Consider the following 23,645-nt stretch of genomic DNA (forward strand, 5'->3'; position numbering starts at 1 on the left):
CATATCAACAGAAATAAGAAAGGGGCTTCACTTAGGTTTCTGTTCTTCTTTGAAAATTTCAAAACGTGTTTTTGTTTGTTTATGTCCAACTACAGCTTTCATTGACAACTGTTGTTGCCTGAGTACAGGTCTTCAGCATCACCATAATGTCATGATGTTTGGGACTTGTTTTTGTGTTTTTATTACGAATCAGAAAAAGGCGGACCCAAGATTCAGCCAGACACAGTATTGAAAGTTTAAAAGGTTTATTCAGCCACAGGAAAACGTCACACAGGTAACACTCCTCACAGCTTCCAGGAATCACTGCTTTTGTCTTGAGTGGAACTTGAAACCCAGTGGGGAAACCTCAGTGGGCGGCAGGCGGTGATCTCCACAGCACAGGTAAGAAGTGACTCCAGGCTGAATAATCCGAGGGCTAGGCTGGCTCAATAATCCAAGGACAGAAACAGGGTCAACGATCGGAACAAGAGGTGTCAGGCAAGGGGCAAGCAGAGGCATACACTTTCACCCATCCATTAATCCATCCATCTATCCTTTCTGCTATGTCCTTGCAGGGTTGTAGAGGAGCCTGGTACAAATCAGAGGTCAATGGGTAAAATGCAAAACACAAATAATTACAATGAGGCTTTAATTTCCCAGTATAATACATAGACATGATGTTTGCTCAAATGGGTATTCATTCATTCAGTTGTTTTACATACTGGTTTAAGCTGCCTTCAGTCAACAGGGACCATGCTGTTTATACCCTGTCCAAGTCTTCCAGTCATTCACAGGACAAACACATTCATGGCCAATTGATGTAAACATCTAACTTGTGCAGATGTTTGCCTGAAACTATTTTCATATGCGGCCGAGTACTTTATATCCCCTTGTATGTTTGAGAATTGTGAATGTCTAAAGATTTTAGGCACTTGTTGTGTTTATACCTTGATAATTTTGTCTGTGAGTATTTGCGTTAACAAGTTTCTACTGCAGATAGCTTGGATATTCAAGCAGCACATTCTCAAAAGTAAACTACAAAAAAAACTAAAGCTATCTTTCTTTCTTTCTTTCTTTCTTTCTTTCTTTCTTTCTTTCTTTCTTTCTTTCTTTCTTTCTTTCTTTCTTTCTTAGACACAGACACAATTTGAGTCATACACCCTAACACACTGGAGAGTGCAGGAACATTTGTTGACACAGTTTTAATGAGTACTCCATTCTCTGCTCCTCCTTCCTCTTTTTGTCTAAGACTTTTCTTTCTTGCTTCTTGGTGCACAGCTCTTTCTCACATCTCTGCATTTGTTTCTTCACCTCTAATCTCCCTCTTCCATGATTTCCACTTCTTCCATTTCTCTTTGAGTCTACCCCACAAAACTGCACTGTTTTCCTGCTTCCTTCTCTTCTGTCAACCATGGCCCCATATTCCCCCTCCATCTCATCTATAAACCTTGTAGTGGTTATTTTTAATAAGGGATTGCATGACCTCAGAAATGGGCACACTGTACTGTGCTAGCAGGAAATTAAATCATCCATAAATTCTCTTTTTTCTGTTACAATATCATTATATTATATATTAACATCTGAAATGCTTTCTAGCCATAAAGAAATATAATTTTATGATGCTGTCTCATGACAACAAAATACTTTAACATGTTTCTTCATCTTTCTGTGTCTCCTTCTACTTTCTCTTAACTTCTTGAAGTCTTCCTATGGGCTGCTCTAATGCTAGGTGTACTAATTCTGAATTCAGACATCCCCAAGACTGCTTTCACACCATTATCTAACTTATCATGTAAGTTTCAAATCTAAAAATCATTGCATGTGGTTATCTAGGGATAAAAAATTCAATGCTCTATACACCTTCTGAGACCTCACCGAAGTGGTCAAACAAGTATTAGCTTAATTTATCAGAAGAGCATTTCTCATGTCGAGACCAGTGAATTTCCTGGTTAACAGCAGCTCAGATTAGAGAACAGGTCAATGCACACAGAGTTCTAGCAGCAGACACATCTCTAGAACAACTGTTAAGAGGAGACTGTGTGAATCAGGCCTTCATGGTAAAATAGCTGCTAGGAAACCACTGCTGAGGACAGGCAACAAGCAGAAGAGACTTGTTTGGGCTAAAGAACACAAGGAATGGACATTAGACCAGTGGAAATCTGTGCTTTGGTCTGATGAGTCCAAGTTTGAGATCTTTGGTTCCAACCACTGTGTCTTTGTGCGGCGCAGAAGAGGTGAACGGATGGACTCTACATGCCTGGTTGCCACCGTGAAGCATGAAGGAGGTGTGATGGTGCGGGGGTGCTTTGCTGGTGACACTGTTGGGGATTTATTCAAAATTGAAGGCATACTAAACCAGCATGGCTACCACAGCATCTTGCAGCAGCATGCTATTCCATCCGGTTTGCGTTTAGTTGGACCATCATTTATTTTTCAACAGGACAATGACCCCAAACACACCTCCAGGCTGTGTAAGGGCTATTTGACCGAGAAGGAGAATGATGGGGTGCTGCGCCAGATGACCTGGCCTCCACAGTCACCGGACCTGAACCCAATCGAGATGGTTTGGGTTGAGCTGGACCGCAGAGTGAAGGCAAAAGGGCCAACAAGTGCTAAGCATCCTTAGGAACTCCTTCAAGACTGTTGGAAAACCATTTCAGGTGACTACCTCTTGAAGCTCATCAACAGAATGCCAAGAGTCTGCGGAGTAGTAATCAAAGCAAAAGGTGGCTACTTTGAAGAACCTAGAATATAAGACATATTTTCAGTTGTTTCACACTTTGTTGTTCAGTATATAATTCCACATGTGTTAATTCATAGTTTTGATGCCTTCAGTGTGAAGCTACAATATTCATAGTCATGAAAATAAAAAAAAAACTCTTTGAATGAGAAGGTGTGTCCAAACCTTTGGTCTGTACTGTACATCTGCTTAGCTTGTTAGCTTCCACTGTTCCAAAGATATGCTTAGTATTGCAAAAAGCTCAACGTGATATGACACCTTACTACTATGGGTAAGAGAACTTTTACCATAAAAACCTTACAGAACTTCATTTCCAAAAAATCCGAATTAACCCTTTAAGTGCATTTTGTAGAGGTGGCACATTTTTTATGCCATTTCTAAGTTGCATCACTCGTGTCTCGAAATATTTTGACGTATCCATAAAAATCTGTGGCAACTCTTTTTAACTGGAGATCAACTTACGTGTGAAAAATTATCAGCTGCTTAAAAAGGCAATGCAGGAGTTTTATTAGCTTAAAACTCCATGATTGTGCAACATTGAAATGCAAGATATATATGCAATTGTGTGACAGGGATATGAGGAAAATATTTAAATAAATAATTAAAATAAAATAATAAATAAATAAAAGAACAAGGACTGAGTTGGGGCTTTGGAGAGCAGACAAAGAGTTCCCATCAAATCATTCCTTCAAATTTTTATCTGAACGTCCACTTTGATATTATAACTCACTGAACCTCTTTTTATTCAGCTGTTTGGTTCTAAATTTTTTTTGTTGTCTTTGAAATGATTGTCCTGTTTTAAGTGATAATTTGAACCACGTTCAGCTGTTAGCCAGATGGCCCCACATTTGCCCATAGAAGGTGTTGATGGCTGACTTGGTGACTTCCAGATGTCTAGGTCCTGTAGCAGCCAGTAAAAACAACAATGAATCAACACTTCTTCCACCACTCTGCTTGACAGTCTGTTTAAATAGTTTGTGTTGAGATGCTGTGCTTAGATTTTGGCAAACACATTGCTCTGCATTATAACTATCTTGATCTTATTTGTCATTAGGATGGATAAGACTATGAGTCTACAAATGCAAATTTGCAAACCACAAGCCATACTGTCAGGTTCAATTTAGGAAGAGAGGCTTTGTACTTTCCAATCTTTTAAAACAAGCTGAACTTGTTTAATTAAATTAGCCTGTGCTGATGCCGTGAACTCTCAGATTACTGTCTGACCTTGCTGGGATTTCTCATTTTGGCCCTTTAAGATCATTGCTAATATTTTTCCTCTGTACTACTGTCTTTGTTTTTAAGAGGTAGTCTTGTTTGTCAATAATCAGTTAGTCAAAGCCTTATAATTAGCAGCTCCTTGCTGCTTAACCTCCACAGCTGAACCACAGGATGACTGTGATTCAGTAGTACTTTTCCAATCAAAGGACTGGTGGTTTGATCTCTAACCATGCCACACGTTGAAGTGTCTTTGGGCAAGATACTGGATATACTATTGCCCCTGACAAGCTTGCAGTTGATTACTTGTAACATTGCTCCAATTAAAACTAAACTATATAATAGAAAGTGCTAAATGAGTGAGGGTGAATGAGAAATATAGTGTAAAGAGCTATTTTGAACCTTAATAACATTACAATCCACTGTAGGAATGGGGAATATTCTGCTGATTTCAACTTCTGGTTTTAGTATTCAGTATGACTGAATACTAAAACCAACAGAACTACATGTTAAAATGAAAGGACAAATGTATTTGATACATACTGCATTTGATACGTATCTATATGCACGAGACAACTAAAATTATTTTTATGAGTTTACATGTCTGTCTACAACAACAAGGTCTTCCAAAACTATTTATACCCCTTGAACTTTTAGTTTTTTTACTTTGACTTGGCCATTCTAACACATTTGATGTAAACTTTATTGTAGCACTGGCTGTTTGTTTAAGGTCGATGTCCTGCTGGAGTGTGAACTTCCACCCAGGTCTCAAGTCTTTTGCAGCTGCTACAAGGTCTTCTTCCAGAACTCTACAGTATTTAGCTCAGTCATTTTCCCAGGATCTCAGCCTCCATGTACCTGTTGTAGAAAACTATCCCCACAACATGATGCTGCTGCCACCATCTTTCAACTGTCCAGGTGGTGCATTCAGGATAATGTGAAGTATTGGTTGCCACACACAACTTTTGGCTTGTATGTGAGAAAGTTACGTTTTAGTCTCATCTGACCGGAACACCTTCTTGGCATATGGCAGGCTTCAAAATTGACTCCTTATGGCTTTTTTCTTTCTTCTTGCAAATCTTCCATGAGCCCAGATTAGTAGGGTTCACCACTCATAGAATCCCTGTCAGCAGATTCTCCCACCTGAGCTGTGGATCTCCACTGTTCCTCTAGATTACCATGTGTGTTTTGTTGCTTTCCTTGTTAATGATTTCCTTGCTCAGACTGTGGGTTTAGGTGGATGACCATGTCTTTGAGAGTTTGCAGTTGTGAACCTCTTCCAGTTCTGGATAATGGATTAAACAGTGCTCTGTGGTACTTTGAAAGCTTGAGATGTTGTTTTATAACCCAGCTCTGCCTAAAGGTTTCCACTGATTTATCTTTGACCTGTCCTGTTTGTTCCTTGATCTTATTGATACGTGCTTGTTCACTAACAATGTTTTAGGCAGTCAGGAAACAGCTGTTTTATTACTGAGATTAAATTACTTACAGGTGGATTTTATTCACAGCTTTAGTGACTTCTGGGGGCATATGATTGCATTAGATTTTAATTAGGGGTAATAGGGTAAGAGGGACTGAATGTAGAAGTGCACCCTACTTTTCAGATGTTTAGATATAATTTTTATTGAAAACTATGTATCATTTTCCTTCACATTCACAACTTTATGGTACTTGTTGCTGGTTTATCTCAGAAATTGTCAACAAAATTTAGGTTTTTGGTTGTGATATGATGAAATATAGAAACGTTCAAGCGATATGATTATTTTTGCCAGGACCTGTATAATTTAAATGTACAAAAACCCTTCAGTATTTACCTATTACTGTTTTCTCTTTATTGACAGCAAAAGTAGGTGCAGTCTGCAGTGCACCTTATATAACCATAAAACAATAAAAGAAACTTGAGCTGTACATTACAATAATGCAAGGCAAGCCCATTGGAATGATTTTACAGCAGGCCCAGAAACTCTGAGAATGTTTCCATTATTGAGCTGAGTGTATGCGGGTGAGTGAATGAACTGTGGTTTAACAAGACTGCAATATGTGGTGATTGTTTCACGGTGCGTTGCCTTTAATATTCCAGCATAGGTTTCATTTCATCAGTAACCATGGTGTGTGTGTGTTGTGAGATCTATGCAGAAGTGAAAGTGAAGGAGGGGGAGGCTGATGCTGAAAAGCACACAAATAAAAGCTTGTTTTACACAACAGGGAATGAATAAATATTAACTAGACATGACTAACTTTTTTGCCTTAAGAAATTGCTTAAAAATTTGAGAAAAAGACGATAGGATTTATGTTCAATGTAAATTAATTTAATTTAAAAGGCATATATTTACCATCTATAAACTTAATTTTTTTCACTATTGCAGAGCTAATGCACTACATTACATTAGTCAAAACGCGTGGGAGGGATTTTATCATGGGACTGGGTTCACATGTTACCACTACTGATTTCATATAATTCATTTCCTCTGCCCATTATCTCTGGTGTATGTGTCTGCAACACTAGTCAGCCTACCTATAAAACTTAATAGACGCAGCCCTACTGTCCTTGCTCCTGACACCTTATGCTTTCACATTTTTTGAGTTATTTTAACCTTGTTTTGCGAAATAGATTTTGTCTATTTGTGCGCTGACTCTGTTAAATCTGTGAGGAGATTACTCGAAGACTATCAAAACAAAAAAACTACAAAACCCATAAACTTCCGTAATCCAAGAATTTGGCGCCTATTGGTCGACTCGACACCCAATCATTTGGCGGAGACGTGTCTCGCAGTCAGCATCCTTCTGTCATGGCGTCTACTTGGTCTAACCTAGTTGTTAACCTGCACCTTCTGACTGTTTTATTCCTGCTGGCGTTATGTCTGCCTACCGGAGGAGGACAGAAGAAGAAAGAGGTAATGTTTAAACCGTCCAGGCATGTTTTACTAGCGAGTTTCCTCGTGTTGTTTGAATGGGATCTGCACTGGTGTAACCCTCCGCTGGTGTTAAGCTAGCAATCATTAGAATGCGCGTAGGAAGAGCTGGTGGTTGGTTTGTCTTTTAGAAACTAAATCACATTTGTGATATGAATGAAAGTAGCTCTACAGAAATGTGTTTCGAGCTACGTTTTGAAAAGCCAAATGAGACAAATAGGCTCAGCAAGCAGCCACAGTCAGTTAGGGCTATGTATGTGGATTTGCTAAAGCAGGCAACAATTCTTTAACTCATTTTGTCCGAAAGCAATACAAAATATGTACTAACTAAATGCAGATATTGTGTTCTCATTTGAAGTCTCCTTGGGCTCCATCAAACAAATGGAAAGACGAGTTTTACTTTGTAATCCGCGAATGCGGAAGAGGACTATAGGTAAGCGAAGTGCTCGGTCTCATTCAGGTCATTGTTGTTCAGCAAAAGAGACATTATTTTGGTTCTACCGCGTAGTGACAATAGGGCGATTTCATTGAAAATGAAAATAATAGAGGTTATTCATCCTTTATTTGCCACTGTTTCAAGAAGGTGTTCATCAACTGTGTTATTAATAATCTTAAGCTAAAAATATATATGTTTTTGCTGTGTAGTTAGTATTTGCCTGTTTGTTCTTAATCATATACACAGATGAGCTTGCTTTATTAAAGATAACAGCAACATTGGTCAATCAAATTTTAAATAAAAAGCAAACAAAGAACATTCACTCATCCTCATAACGCTTAAGCTGCAACTTGCAATAACTGAAATGATTATCCTTATTAATCAGTACTTTTTGTATTAATCTTGTCATTCCTTTGAAAGCACGAGATTTGCATGGTAGAATAATCTTCAGTAAACGTACCACAGTTTCATGGTATCATAGTTTTATGCCGAAATTTTAATTATTAGATCTAATATCTTTTATTCAAAAGAGAAAAGCAACAGTTATTCCTACTTTTGCTAATATATTGATTGTTACACTTTTAATAATATCTAGCATTTATTATTTTTTATGTTAGATAGGTAATAGAATTGGACTATAAAGACTGCTTCAATTCAAGTCAGTTTATTTATATAGCGCCAATTCACAAAACATGTCCTCTCAAGGCACTTCACAAAAGTCAGGTACATACATTCCAATTAATCCTAACCATTGAACAGTGCAGTCAGATTCAGTTATTTATTCAAATTGGATAAGACGTTTTTCTGTCTAAGGAAACACAGCAGATTGCATCGAGTCAGAGACTTGTAGCATTCACTCCTCTGGGATGAGCATGTAGAGACAGTGGACAGTCACTGGCATTGACTTTGCAGCAATCCCTCATACTGAGCATGCATGTAGCAACAGTGGAGTAGAAAAACTCCCTTTTAACAGGAAGAAACCTCCAGCAGAACCAGGCTCAGTGTGAGCGGCCATCTGCCACGACCGACTGGGGGTTTGAGAGATCAGAGCAGAGACACAAAGAGATGAAGCACTGAACCAGGAGTCCTTTCTATGGGAAGGAAAAGTAAATGTTAATGGATGGAGCTCCTTTAGTCGTTTCACCTAGAAAGAAAGAACAGATAAACTCTGAGCCAGTTTTCAAGGTTAGTCTGCAAGAGAGCACATATAGTTAGTCACAGTAAAAGCTCACTCAATTGCCATGTCTAGGAGAGAGAAAGAAACACTGAAAGACAGGGCCACGTGGATCATCGGTAGAGGGTGAGCATTAAGTTGTGGCCAGCAGAAGCTTGGACGATACCCCTCTCCAGAAAGGTGTCACAGGTAGACACAGAGTCAGGCCAGGTGTAGCTTCTAGGAAGAGAAAAGAGAGAGAACAAAGTTAAAAGTTGAAATAACATGAAATAATGCAGAATTAGAGAATAGTGTGAGAATGTAGCGAAGAGGGTGAAAGTGGTCATTATGTCCTCCAGCCGCCTAAGCCTATAGAAGCATAACTACAGAGATAGCTCAGGATAACCTAAGCCACTCTAACTATAAGCTTTATCAAAAAGGAAAGTTCTAGCCTCCTGAATAATTACCTTTTTCTTCAAGGGGGCTGCATTGTCTAATGCACCACGCAATGATGAAGTAACAGTATGAACAAGAGAATCAATTTGTGAAGGGGGCAGAAACAAAATTATTGCCCTCCACTGTGCTTTTCTGTGATAATGAAATCAAAAGTGGAACAGATTCTTTAAAGGTTATTACAGCATTGTCTGATAATGGTGTACTATAATGAAATTTTCTTTTAGGTGTGGAGGACTCTGTTAAATTAAACTCAAAGGTTATTAAAAAATGGTCAGACAGGGTTATGTGAAAATATTATGTCTTTACACTCAATGCCATATGTCAGCACAAGGTCCAGAGAATGAAGACAAAGGTGGGTGGGTTTTTTAATGTTTTGAGCAACGTTAATTGAGTCTAAGATAGCATTAAAGGCTATATTTAAGCTATCACTTTCAGTGTCAACATGAATGTTAAAATCCCCCACTATAATAACCTTATCTGTATTTAACACTAAATCAGATAAAAGGTCTGAAAACTGATCTAAAAATTGAGAGTAAGGGCCTGGTGGGCGGTACAAAACAACAAACAGAAGTGGTTTTAGTGCTTTGCAATTTGGATGAGGAAAACTAAGGATTAAATATTCAAAAGAGTTGTAGCTATTGATTGGTCTGGGACTAGTCAATAAATTGGACTGAAAGATGGTTGCTACTCCTCCTCGCCCAGTATTTCGAGGAATGTGAAAATTTAAATAATTAGTAGGAGTTGACTCATTTATAGTAACATCCTCTAGCTGCAGCCAGGTTTCTGTGAGGCAAAGTAAATCAATCTGATTGTCACAAATCAGGTCACTAACTAGCAAAGTCTTTGAAGAGAGAAATCTGATGTTCAGTAAGCCACATGTAATTGTTTTGTTTGTCTTTTTAGTCTGATTTGTGTTTATTTTTATTAGATTTTCCTGATTTCCTCGTTTGAGATTATTTTTTAATCAATTCAATTTTGGCCGTGGGCGAGACACTGTCTTAATAGGGTAATGGGTGGGTAGCAGTGTACAAGCTGCAGAGAGGAGTGTTAATCTACGACCCTGCTTCCTGGTCTGAACCCTGGGTTGTCAGAGGTTTGGAGAACTAATAAATATGGCCAGATTCCTAGAAAGAAGAGCTGCTCCATCCAAAGTGGGATGGATGCCGTCTCTCCGGATCAGACCAGGTTTTCCCCAAAATGTTCGCCAATTATCAATGTAGCCCACATTGTTTTCTGGACACCACCTAGACAACCAGCGGTTGAATGACAGCATGCGGCTAAACATGTTGTCGCTGGTCAGATCGGGGAGGGGACCAGAGAAAATTATGAAGTTCGACATTCTTTTGGCAAACTTACACACCAAAGCAACACTAACTTTGGTGACCTCTGATTGACGTAACCGGGTGTCATTACCGCCAGCGTGAATAACAGTCTTACTGTATTTACGCTTTTCCTTTGCCAGGAGTTTCAGGTAGGACTTGATGTCGCCCGTTCTGGCCCCTGGCAGACATTTGACTATGGTCGCTGGTGTCTCTAGTGCCACGTTTCTGACTATGGAGGTGCCTATTACCAGAGTTGGCTTCTCAGCGGGTGTGTCGCTGAGCGGGGAAAATCTGTTAGAAACGCAGACGGGTTGGTGGTGACCTGTGGGCTGGGATCTAGGACTATGCTTTCTACGTACCGTCACCCGGCCGTCCTGAGGCCCCGGCTGCGCGGGCTCTGCTGAAGGACTGCTATGGGGAGCTACCCTCGGTGGCTCCACGCTGACTAAGAGGCCTCGGCTATCTGCTGGTTTTTCAACAGCGCGGAGCCGGGCCTCCAATTCCGACACCCTCGCCTCCAAAGCTACAAAAATGCTACATTTATTACACGTTCCATTATTACTAAAGGAGGCAGAGGAGTAACTGAACATCTGACAGAGAGAGCAGGAGAGAGGAGGAGACTCAGAGAGAGAAACAGCGGAACGGGTAGCCATGGTGGAGCTAAAGCTAACGCTAAGCTAACGACCCTTTACCACTGCTAGAAAAAAACGTGTAAAACACGGAGAGTCTCCAAACATTAAAAGCAGCAACAGAAAGTATGTGTTTTAATGTGCTTATGTATTAGAACAAGTAAGAGGTACCACAGTAGAGAGAAATCAGATCAAACGAGAGAGCCTTCACACACCAAACAATCCACCAAGTGCAACAACGAAAACAGGAAGTGACGAATATGCCTTACCACGCCTGTCCAGCAGAGGAGCTGCGAGAGGACTGTGTTGTGCGAATTTGGTTCCCCCGAAATATTGTGTTCCCCTGGTCAAACAGCACTGGTGTTACACCATGGGGGCAGTACATCTATTTCACCATATAGTATTTTCACAGAGTTCTTAAAGGTTTAGGAATGAGCACTGTGAGGTTAGGGTGAGTTGATAGCAGACTGGTGAGGAGAATCCGCTAGTAGGAGGCAAAGACACCGTGATCACAGAGGAGAAACAGATTAATTCAGGGGAACTGAATTTTGCACAACGGCATCCCAAGTTCTCCTTTTCTTTATATTTATTGTGAGGCACATGAATGCTGCAAGAACAAGGGATGCATTCTTCATTGTGTGTTTGTTGTGGATGTGTCAGGTGGCACTGATAGATGGCGCATGCTGATGACATATCCTTTTGCCATACTTCATAACCGATTTAGTAGTAAATGACACTGTACAATGTGCACACATCAAACTTGATGTCGTACCAACGTTTATTAAATCCACGTCGCATAGTTATGGAATAGCCTTATAAGGTTTCTGAAATTGCGCACTGCAAGAAAGCCATAAAGCACAAATATAGACTCACACTAATTTAAAATTTGTTTATCCCAAATATTACACTTTTTGCTGTTCTGCTCTTTACAGAGTAAATTGAGTACAAGTTGATATTAGCTGGTTAATAAGTGTTCAGGTAGCCAGCCTGGAGTCACCTTTACTTCATTAAGAAAGATGGGTGGTACTCTTTTAGCTTACTCCCCATGAGTGTTAGTGCTTTTATCCACTGGAAATAGTTCCAGTACAAAACTTTTCTTTCTTTATGTACTGTTAAGTGTGGCATTAAAAACCTTTTAATGACTGACATATTAGGGCAATCAGTCTGTAATGCTTACCCACCACCAATTTCTTTCTTATTATTGGCTGTTAGCAGTAAATATAAAATAGTATAACACCGTGGAACTGTTATTTTAGCAACATCAATGCAGAAATAAGTTTGTTTATATTGGGCAAGGCAGAGTGAAACTTTTAGGAAACCTGCTGTGACTACCACTGACTGCTTGCATTCTGAATCCTGATAATCCTCATACATTATGCATGTTCTGCCCATTCTCATTTTCATTACAGACACGATAACCATTTTTCTTTGACACACTGTTTTTCTAAACAATGTCTGCTACTTTAGTGATTTTCCCCAGTTTCTAACTGTTGTGAGCGACTGCTGTTTAATGCTGCATTTCTGTTTGCTTTCTGTCTATCTTGTTTCCTGAGATCTGCAAAGCCTGACAGCATAAGTAAGTGATTGTGTTGAAGGTTTAGTCCCCTGAGTCTGTTGTGTGCTCAGCTTTAAAGCTTAATGCGCAAGCTTTCTACTGATACCAAAATATTCTGGGTGGAATTTACAATCTAGATTTTGGAATACCTGAGTGCAGCCGTAGACTTTCATTGTTTGAAACAAATACATTTTCATACAGAGCTCTTATAGTGGCTGCACACCATTTGTCAGCTGGCAAGCAGAGGGTTGCGCCAGGTATTTGGAGTTTGCACTTTGCATTTTAATCTGCACATCAGCTGGTTCATACCTTGGACGCCTTTTCATTTGGTTCGCGAGAGTGGCATACACCAACTTAAACGATGAGGCTGATGTAAACTTGCGAGACAGCCAAGTTCTCTTTGGACTCCAGAGTCAGTTCTGGGCCCATTATTGTTTTCTTTTTACGTTCTTCCATTGGCTGGCATTATCTTTTTCTGATGTCTCCTATCACATCCATGCACATGACATGCAACTGTATGTATCTTTTAAACCTTTCCAGCTGGATAGTCTGTCCATCTTTGTTTAATGTTTATCTTGGATCAACGACTGGCTCTTCCATAATTTTCTGGTTTAAAATATAGACACTTGCATTCTAAAATTAATCGGACACTTGCCTCTTTTTGCCCAGCAATCAAATCCAATGAAAAACATAGGAGTTACATTTCACTTCTCGTTTGGGTTTGACTCACACATTAGATCCATTTCTTGATGCTGTGTCTTTTATTTAAGAAACATTTTTTAAATACAAGACGTGGTTTTTCGAGCAGATCTAGAGTACATCATTCATGCACTTGTGTTACTGCAGTGCTCTTTTTATCAGACTGGACAAATCATACATTTTGTGTCTGCAAACTATTCAGAACGCAGCAGCCAGGCATCTTACTAGATCTGGTAAACACTCTCATATCACCCCGGTCTTATACCCTCTACACTGGCTCCCAGTGGATTTTAGAATCCGGTTTACAGTTCTGGTTCTCACCTACAGGGCTCTAAATGACTCCTGATTATTTGTCAGCTTTTAACAAAACACTCTGCTCCTTTTAGCCTTCAATTTCATGGCCAGAATCTCCTGTAACATTTTTAAAAACCAACTGAAAACTGTTTTGTTCTGCCAGGCTTATATATCATGAACGTGCTTTGTAAATGCTGGTTTTTATACTTCAAGAAGTATACTTATACAATACTTAAGTGTTACTCAATGGGTTTTATGTTGTACAGTGCTTTGTGACTTTGTTCATCCGTCCGTCCATCGTCTGCTGCCTTCAGCTAATTCGAGATGGGGCTACGGATGCAACAGGTGCAGTAGGGAACCCCAGACATCCCTCCCACAGTAACAGCGTCTTGCTCATTCTGGACTATCCCATAGTGTTCCCTGGCCAAATGGGATCTATAGTCCCTCCAGCGAGTTCTGGGTCTTCCTGGGGTCTCCGATCAGTGAGACGTGCCCAGAAAATCTCCAAAGAGAGGCACTCCGGGGGGCCTCCTGATCAGATGCCGAACCTCCTCAAATGACTTCTTTCGATTCAGAGAAGCTGTGGCAAATAGTTATGTAACAAGATCAGTTTACTCTGATAGACCATTCTTGCCCTCCTTCAGTTGAAAAATGCATTGCCCTCTTTTTTTTCTTTTTGTTTTCTATTTTCTCTTTACTTGTCTTGTTGTGGCGTTTCAGGCATACCATTTGAAGAAGCTGGTTGCATATGTAAGAATTATTATTATTGATTAGTTAATATTTATCAAGAATTATAATTTAAAATCATAATTTGAAAAATATTAATTTCTTAACCAGAAATCATTACTTACGAATCGAAATAAGAGATGACCTCTGGCATTGTAATTATGGGTCAAGGCACTTGATAATTACAATTATTAAATTCTCAGTAATGATAACTATTACAAGATGTCACTGTTTAATCAACCGTTTCACCGAATGTGTGGAACTTTGACCTTATTTTGACAGACAAATCACTCTTTCTCAAAATAAACACAACACTCTTTATCTACCTGAATATCTATTAAATCAACAGCACTGATACACCACGCTATTCCGATTCAATAATTTTCACCTAATCAAACATGCCAAATTCTACACAAAAGGGGTAAAGTATCTAACTAAACAGAATAAAACAGCATTGAGTGTGTATGACATCAAACCAGCAGTTATGGCAAAAGAAGACAGAATATGGTGCTGAACAAAGCTTTGGGTGCGGCCCCCTCCAGGCGCAAAGTGTCATAAAACCCCCAAAGTTGGGAGCTCAGTGAGCACACAAAGAGTCAAAACCTTTGGCAGCAACCAGTACAAACACGAAGGTGAAGACAAAGAAAATGGTTGAGTTTCACCATGAGGTTATTATAGCAGTTCGGTTTTACAGTGCGCCTGCGCTCAGGTTTTCACACAGTAAAACACAACTTGCGAAGCTCTGTGGCTTCAGGGTCCAGCAATAATCAAAATTCAATAACACATGGCATACACATACACTTCGAACACATTGGACTATAAGTGGCAATTCTAAATCGCCCTAAAATCCTACTCTATCCTGCCCAAGCTATTTTAATAGAAATAAAAAAAAACAGAACAGAATTATTTGGTGTTGTCTCCTCTGGAGCAGAGGGAGGGAAGGAGAGAGAGGGGGGAGTTGCTGCGTGTTCGCAATTAACTCCAAGAAGCGGTCAGCGTCGTCCTTGGCCTCCTTTGGAAAAAGGGAACAATATGACGGACAACAATCGACTGGAACAGAAACAAGGATGGCGATTCCGTCTCCTTGAAACCTCCGTGGGGTTTTTTGTCACGTGTTGAAATCCCGTCTTCGATCGGTAAAGTGAAGTTTCTGGCCTTCCTATTCCAGAAACTTCTTTCATGAATTTTTCTTCTCATTGGCCAACGGGGGAGAATGAATGAAAGTCCACGTGGGATTTTCTTCTCCAGAATGATGCGCCTCAGATGCTGGTCCGGTTTCCAGCGTGAAAGCGAGGATTAGAGAAACCTCAGATCACTATATAGTCCACTGTGACATCAGAGCTGCAACGCCCCCTTCTTATCAGCCGCGATGCATGGTGGGAGTTGTAGTAGCAGACTATCCTGGGGTACAAAATGGCCGATGACGCTGGAAAGCATAGTGACGTACAAATGGTCCAACACATACATATGCCAGGGCAGCTTTACTCCACCAAAAAGCTGTCTGGATATGGTGTCCTAATTGCTTGATTGACTTAATAAAATCAGGATTACGTCTGGTATCAAAGTAGACAGGTTACATTAATTAAATATGAATTTGTTTTTATGACCATCAGCCTTTTGAATCTTTTGTATGGGTGCAGTTGTGTGAATGTGTGTAGATAGAGTAGGTGTGTTTGTGTAGTTTGTGAGTGTTCTAGTTTGTCACCCGGAAATTGCGATTTTTTTACAGTTGTGAGAAGAGTTGAAACCTCGTAGCACTCAGCGCCCCCTAGCAGCAAGGGACAGAAAGCCTCGGCTCACGGAGGCTGCAGCTGTCCCAGGCAGACAAACACCCGGCACCGCCACAGAGTAGCCATACACTCGGCACAGAGGCAGGTCAACAGCCCTTATATCTTCCTATGAACACAAAACAGGAAAAATCACTGTAAGACCTCAAAGTGAAAAAAAATAAACAAAAAAAAACTCCTACTACCAGCTACACAAAATGATTTAGATGCTTTGAATTATTTGCATATTCCTGACCTATTGCAGTGTGATGGATCAAGCTGGTTGGGGTGAATAGAAGTTGTTTTTATCCCAAATCTTCCCCTAAAATCCACATAGGGGTCTTAAGAGGTCAGGTGAACAGAGCTGAACTTCACCATAGGACTGCAACTAATTATTTTGCTAGTCAAGTAAGCAAATGGTGCTTAATAGGAGATATTTTACAGAATTTAAACCAAATGATTTGGCTTTATTACTGCTCTGAGTGGGTTGTTCTTTCAGCAAATTACATGTTTTAGAGTCTGAACACTCCACTAATTATTACTCTTATTACTATGAGTTGAACATTATTTCAATAATTGATTAATCCAGTTAATCTTTTCAATTAGACCGATATTGTCTGTTTATTAGACAACTTACTGAACATTTACGCCATAACTCCATGTCAGTTGAAGCAAGGTTGCAGGTGGATCTGACTGTAAGAATGCTACACTGCTTAAAAGTGGAAAGATGACACTAAGATACTGTTGTTTTGGAACCACTTATTTGAATAAAGTCAGATGGATGTTTTTTGATGTACCATCTAAACAGCACCATTTTCCTTTGCTGACTGTGCAGATGGTGGGAGAGTATTTGAACAGATTATGAAGTGAGTTGAAAAAGGAATGTATGAAACAATGGCTGACAGGTCGACAGGCATATAAATGAGCAAAGAATTAGATATGTCAACAGAACAAAAAGCTGACTGAGTGAATGTATAAATGGGGAATAAATAGGCAGATTAACCACTGATGGAAAAGCATATAAATGGGAGAGCAAATGTATAAATAATTGAGAATGGCATGTTTGTCCTGCTTTATAGTGTTCAGCAATGGCACAAGAATTGGGTTTCTTAAATACTCAACCATATGACATGAGTGACAATTAGCATAGCAGTGTGATCTGGCATATAAGACAGAGTTAAGTGAAGTGGATTTTGCAGTTTAATATAAGCCATTGTTTGTCATTTTTATCTAACTTTGTCTTTGAAGCGGTTTTGGTCTGGAATTGTTTTTAAAGCACGCAGTTTTACTTTATGAGTAAGTCAGAATAATGCTTATTAAATGTAGGATTAGACATTAAAAGTTTAAAGTTCAGGGGAAATTATACATCTAAGAGATAACTCGGAGAAAGCTGTGAGTTATTACAAGTGGGACTTACAGAGAAAGAGACAGAAAGAGAAGATAGGAGGTCAATTTGAAATTACAGCTCATAGCATGCAGTGATGTATTGTTACTTTTAGTCACAAAGATAGTTTAACACTTTCTAGATTATCTATTGACACAAGTAGTTATCTGGAGCGATGCTTTCTATTATATTAACTGCAGAGTAAAGCTACACATTATAACTATGGTCCCGACCGTCATAGGTCAACTCGGGTATACCTGCGCATTACGTAATGGTTGACAGAAAATTTTTTAATCTCTTACCCAACTGAATCTGTATCTAGTTATGTGCTTCTCCAATAGCACTAAATAGAGGAAAGAAAGATGCCACACTCACCCCTTCACCTACAGATAAACATACTTTCAGTGAGGCATAGGGGAGATATTGAAGGGTTATAATGGGAGGAAATCTACTCTCACAGTTGCCTGCCTAGGGCCATGACAGAAAGGTGGAGGAGGCAGGGGAAGATCTTATTTAGCAGGAAATGGACAAAATGGTGATGCAGCACTTTGTATTCATCTCACCAATTTTTCATCTCTGCCCTTTTTGTCTGGTGCTGGCTAGTATATGCTTTAAGGCTAGTATATGCTTTAACTGTGTATATGTGTATACAATAATCTGAGATTGCTTCAGAAAGAGCTATTTCACCATTTTGGTACCCTTGATAATACTTAAGTCAAACCTGACCTTATTCATTCTACATTGGACAAACTGGAGATTGTATTTGAAATTTGCAATTTCTGTCCTCTTTTTTTCTTGCATTAGAAATGTGTTAAAATATAAAAAACAAATAATACAGACAGGAAGGCTCTGCTTAGGGGGGTAAAGGCTGCACAGAGGACTGTAGGGAGTCTTCCCACCACCTCTGACCTCCGCATCACAAAGCACTCCACCCATCCCGCACACAGACTGTTTCAGCCCCTCCCCTCAGTCAGGCGGCTGAGGAGCATTCAGAGTGAGACCACCAGGCTCAGAAACTGTTGAACTCGAGCTACACTCTGACCTGATGAAAATTTAACATTCATATATTTTAGATTTATTGCACACTAACTGAAATATTTCAGGTCTGTTATTGTCTTAATACGGATGATTGTGGCATACAGCTCATGAAAACCCAAAATTCCTATCTCACAAAATTAGCATATTTCATCCGACCAATAAAAGAAAAGTGTTTTTAATACAAATAACGTCAACCTTCAAATAATCATGTACAGTTATGCACTCAATACTTGGTCGGGAATCCTTTGGCAGAAATGACTGCTTCAATGCGGCGTGGCATGGAGGCAATCAGCCTGTGGCACTGCTGAGGTCTTATGGAGGCCCAGGATGCTTCAATAGCGGCCTTTAGCTCATCCAGAGTGTTGGGTCTTGAGTCTCTCAACGTTCTCTTCACAATATCCCACAGATTCTCTATGGGGTTCAGGTCAGGAGAGTTGGCAGGCCAATTGAGCACAGTGATACCATGGTCAGTAAACCATTTACCAGTGGTTTTGGCACTGTGAGCAGGTGCCAGGTTGTGCTGAAAAATGAAATCTTCATCTCCATAAAGCTTTTCAGCAAATGGAAGCATGAAGTGCTCCAAAATCTCCTGATAGCAGCTGCATTGACCCTGCCCTTGATAAAACACAGTGGACCAACACCAGCAGCTGACACGGCAACCCAGACCATCACTGACTGTGGGTACTTGACACTGGACTTCTGGCATTTTGGCATTTCCTTCTCCCCAGTCTTCCTCCAGACTCTGGCACCTTGATTTCCGAATGACATGCAGAATTTGCTTTCATCCGAAAAAAGTACTTTGGACCACTGAGCAACAGTCCAGTGCTGCTTCTCTGTAGCCCAGGTCAGGGGCTTCTGCCGCTGTTTCTGGTTCAAAAGTGGCTTGACCTGGGGAATGTGGCACCTGTAGCCCATTTCCTGCACACGCCTGTGCACGGTGGCTCTGGATGTTTCTACTCCAGACTCAGTCCACTGCTTCCGCAGGTCCCCCAAGGTCTGGAATCGGCCCTTCTCCACAATCTTCCTCAGGGTCCGGTCACCTCTTCTCGTTGTGCAGCGTTTTCTGCCACACTTTTTCCTTCCCACAGATTTCCCACTGAGGTGCCTTGATACAGCACTCTGGGAACAGCCTATTCGTTCCGAAATTTCTTTCTGCGTCTTACCCTCTTGCTTGAGGGTGTCAATAGTGGCCTTCTGGACAGCAGTCAGGTCGGCAGTCTTACCCATGATTGGGGTTTTGAGTGATGAACCAGGCTGGGAGTTTTAAAGGCCTCAGGAATCTTTTGCAGGTGTTTAGAGTTAACTCGTTGATTCAGATGATTAAGTTCATATCTTGTTTAGAGACCCTTTTAATGATATGCTAATTTTGTGAGATAGGAATTTGGGGTTTTCATGAGCTGTATGCCAAAATCATCCGTATTAAGACAAAAAAAGACCTGAAATATTTCAGTTAGTGTGCAATGAATCTAAAATACATGAATGTTAAATTTTCATCATGACATTATGGAAAATAATGAACTTTATCACAATATGCTAATATTTTGAGAAGGACCTGTATTCTAGGTTCTTCAAAGTACCTGTGTGTATATATATACACATATATATATATATATATATATATATATATATATATATATATATATATATATATATATATATATCCCAATGTGCTGCACTTATAGTCAAGATGTTGATGAATACAATCATAGGCTTATCCTAGGTTTTCAAAAGGATTTTCGTGGTGTTTTACAATGTTTACTTAATTTTAAAAAAAATTTGGCGAGGCTGAAAAAATTTGAGTTTTGTTTTGTTTTTGTTTAATCACAAATAAATCAGACATAGTAACATAGTTGGAATAGTGGTTCCAATGGAGCCACTATTGCAATTTTTATGTCTTACCTTTATATAGGTACCAAAAGTTTGCAATTAATTTAGTTTGTGTATTCCTGGTGGAAATTGCTTCTGAAACCCTATGGGCTTAAGAGATTAATGCGCCCCATTAACATGCATTTATGCATGTTGACGCAATGATTTCTCTTGCAGTGCCATACCAAAAATCAACATGGGCATCAACAGGGGCTTTGGCCTTGATCTTGATGCCCTGCAATTTTGTGTTGACTGCCTGAATCTTTTTCTACCTTTTTAGATTTTAAGATGCACTTCAAATGTTAAAATAAGTTATTTTCAAAACATAATCATTTAGTTTAAAGTATAATTTTAAAGTTTCTTTTCTATTCAAATAAGCTTAAATTGTAGAGCTTTAAGGTCTTTTTCCGGCCATCCCCTCTTTTTCAACTATATATGACTCAGGTCTGTGAAGATGCTAAATACAATTTAAAGACCTATTGCACTTTTGGAAAACTTACAAATTTGCATAGTATAAAGAACTTTATTTTTTTTTGGTGTACTTTTAATCAAAGTTCAAAAGGAATAAAGGTATTAAGAGTTTATTATTCAGATAGACCCTCATTCATCACCTCAGCTCAGCTAGAAATTGTAGGCACTGGTGTGTTTTTTTTGTCTCAAGGCTGACCACAGCACATAGAAAGGGGCAGTGTAAGCAATTCCTATACCTCAGCATGCAGAGTCAGGGGGGGGGGGCAAAAAGAGGAAACAAAGTTCTGGACTTTGATTCTGAAGCAGGGACAGTAATATCTGGAGAGCTATATATCCAGAGAGAGAGAGATTGCAAAGCAGTGTTCTTGGTACCACCCAGGGACCAGTCCAATAAGTGGATCGGAATAATAAAAGCCTGCTACCTCTGCACACGGAGGGCCAATAAACGTCTGTGGTTGACCCTTCAGGGCATAACCAAAGCTACTTGCAGACTTTAAACTGGAGCCTCTTAAGATGAACACTGTGTAAGCAGTTTTGGCTCTTGGTTGTTGCTCTGACAACTTCATGAGAGAAAAATCTACTGCTTAACAGTTTTTACTTTCTTAATATGCCTTTCAAACACTGGATTTTATGAAATAGATGGAAAGCTGTGATTTTGCTTTCTGAAAAAATATGACTTTGTAATATCCTTTTGATCATATTGGGTATAGTGAAAGTATGTATAGTAGTTTTGTCATATATCATATATATCTGTTCATTCATTTGCTTTACCTACTTCATACTTGCATGATTGCAAGGTTGGTACCTATCTCCAGGTTAGGGATGAAATTGTTACCAGCTTGAAATGTTACTATGGTACAATTTCTGATAGATTGTTGGTTTCACATTTTAAAATTTTAATTTGATGAAAACCCAATTTGACTACTATGCATTTAATACCTCTGACTGTCTAACAGATGCATGTTCACAAAGGCAAGCAAAAGGCAGTGAAAGTATACTTTAGTTCAGAATAATATGCAAGTTTGCCTAGTTGTTCTGTGCTGACTCTACTCCCTCTACTGCATATTTTAATGATGAAACAACAGTGAAAATATAATTTAAACAGCATAAGTAACAGCACCAGTCATACTCTCAGTTTATTATTATCACTGGGTGATTAATTACAATTACGGCATTTTTTTTCCACTGTAAACATAAATGATATGCGCACCAGTAGATGCCTGATCTGCATAGTATGGTCTATGCATTATCCCCACAGACCCTCATCGAATACTTTCTTGGGAACAATGGGTCCTTCTCTAGTTTTGTCTTTTCCCTGGTGTCTTATGGGAATATGCATGCTAGAGCTCGGTCTGTTTCATGGGTGAAAAGAGATGAATATTGTGCCCTATCCTTTCTTTCCAGCTTGTCAATAAAACCCAGATTGTGGCTAAAAATAGCAGTGTTTCACAATGGGAAGCGTTTCACTCTTCTCCCACTAAATTCAGGGGTGATCTGTTTGGATCTCTCTCATTAACCGTATTTATCTGAATTATTGATGCACGAGTGTCAGGCCTGCTTTCTCTGTGACTGATGGCCTCTGTTTCTGTGTCATTTTCTTCCGCTGTTATTCCTCCTCCGTTTTCCCTCCCCTTTCTATCATGTTTCTAACAAATTTTTTGAGTGGCAACAAGATTGTCATCTCTTTCTGCCTAACCAACCCTTTTTTCTTCATTGTCAGATTTTTTATATTTTTCCCTAGTGCTACCCCTTTCTTTGAACTCCTGTGACATTCTGATAATTATAGGGTGTCTTGAAATCAAGTGTCTTCCATGTTAATGGTACTTTCCTGAACCACTTTTGTAGCTAGATTCTTGGCCAGCCCTGTATAATCTGAGAGGAATGGGGACAGTGTCTTACTGTTGTAAACATTAAATACCCATTGCCATCAATCACAGTTGGATGCACCCTCTAATAATATATTTATTTTAGTTGTTTACTCAACCTGGTTTACCTACTTCTACATTATTGATTAGTTAGAGTAGATTTGAACAGTTTATCCATTATTAAATCTGATGTTACCTGCTCGTTCTCACTAAAAGCCATTCACGCTTTTCAAAATGTATCCTTATTTTACCCTTTGCTCACACAGTGCTAATTACTAAAGTTTAGACCATAGCAGTATAACAGTAATTGGTTTGTTACAATTCTGAAAAAACAACTGTTCATGCCATCTTAACACACCAATGAACACTGAATCATTTAACACATCTGAGAGAAGGCTAATCTGATATAAAGATTGATTTATAATGTTTATCTCAGCTAGGCCTGAACTCAGCAACAGTTTGGGATGCAGTGATGGTTAAATCTAATTCTAAATTGCTTCACTGCCTAAGTCTTTCAGAAAGGAGAACAGGAAAAATGTGGGCAACATATTTAAAATATGAAACCAAAGCTGTATCAGTGGTAAACATTTTCATGACAGGCTCTTTCAAGGAAACGTTACTCTGCAATTTATTCATGTTAGACATGTGGCCATGTTGGTACCTACTTGCAGCAGTCTTCATTCCCAGTTTCCAGTCCTAAACTTGAGAATAGCTGCCAGGCGTGGAGCCTTGGACTATCTAATGTTTGTTTGGGTCTTATGGCGATAGACTAGCTCTCTTGCCTCTGATTCACTTAATGTGTAATGTGATTAGCGTTTGTCGCAATTAATAAAATAAACGGTGTATTTCTGCATTGTCTTTTCCCTGGAATGTTTACATTTCAGTGTTCAACATTTTGATGGTGTTTTTAAATTTTTACTATCAAATTTGAGTTTTTATTTATATTTCTTGAAATGAACATCCCCAGGTAGCTTGGTATCTAATTTAGGTTGTGAACGTGAAGTATCAATGTTAATTTCTGCACTGTTGCATTGTTGAAACTCATCTAACCAGAAGAAATAGCTTATGGTTCTCCAACAAGTGAACTCTGTAATGCCTTTACAGATGATGCGATGCATAGTGTCAACAGCGCACTTTGC

The 23,645-nt window shown here is 39.3% G+C and overlaps 1 protein-coding gene across 1 annotated transcript in view; it reads left to right on the forward strand.

Moving 5' to 3' along the window:
* The first annotated feature begins 6,676 nt into the window (after positions 1–6,676).
* The window catches only part of tusc3 (tumor suppressor candidate 3), a 91,019-nt gene continuing 74,050 nt past the window's right edge, over positions 6,677–23,645 (forward strand). Inside the window, exon 1 of the mRNA XM_047366837.1 lies at positions 6,677–6,828. Coding sequence (XP_047222793.1) covers positions 6,724–6,828 — 105 coding nt within the window. The 5' untranslated portion in view covers positions 6,677–6,723. The remainder of the gene's footprint in view (positions 6,829–23,645) is intronic.

The sequence above is a fragment of the Girardinichthys multiradiatus genome, chromosome 5, assembly GCF_021462225.1.
Source record: "Girardinichthys multiradiatus isolate DD_20200921_A chromosome 5, DD_fGirMul_XY1, whole genome shotgun sequence".
Classification (NCBI taxonomy): domain Eukaryota; kingdom Metazoa; phylum Chordata; class Actinopteri; order Cyprinodontiformes; family Goodeidae; genus Girardinichthys; species Girardinichthys multiradiatus.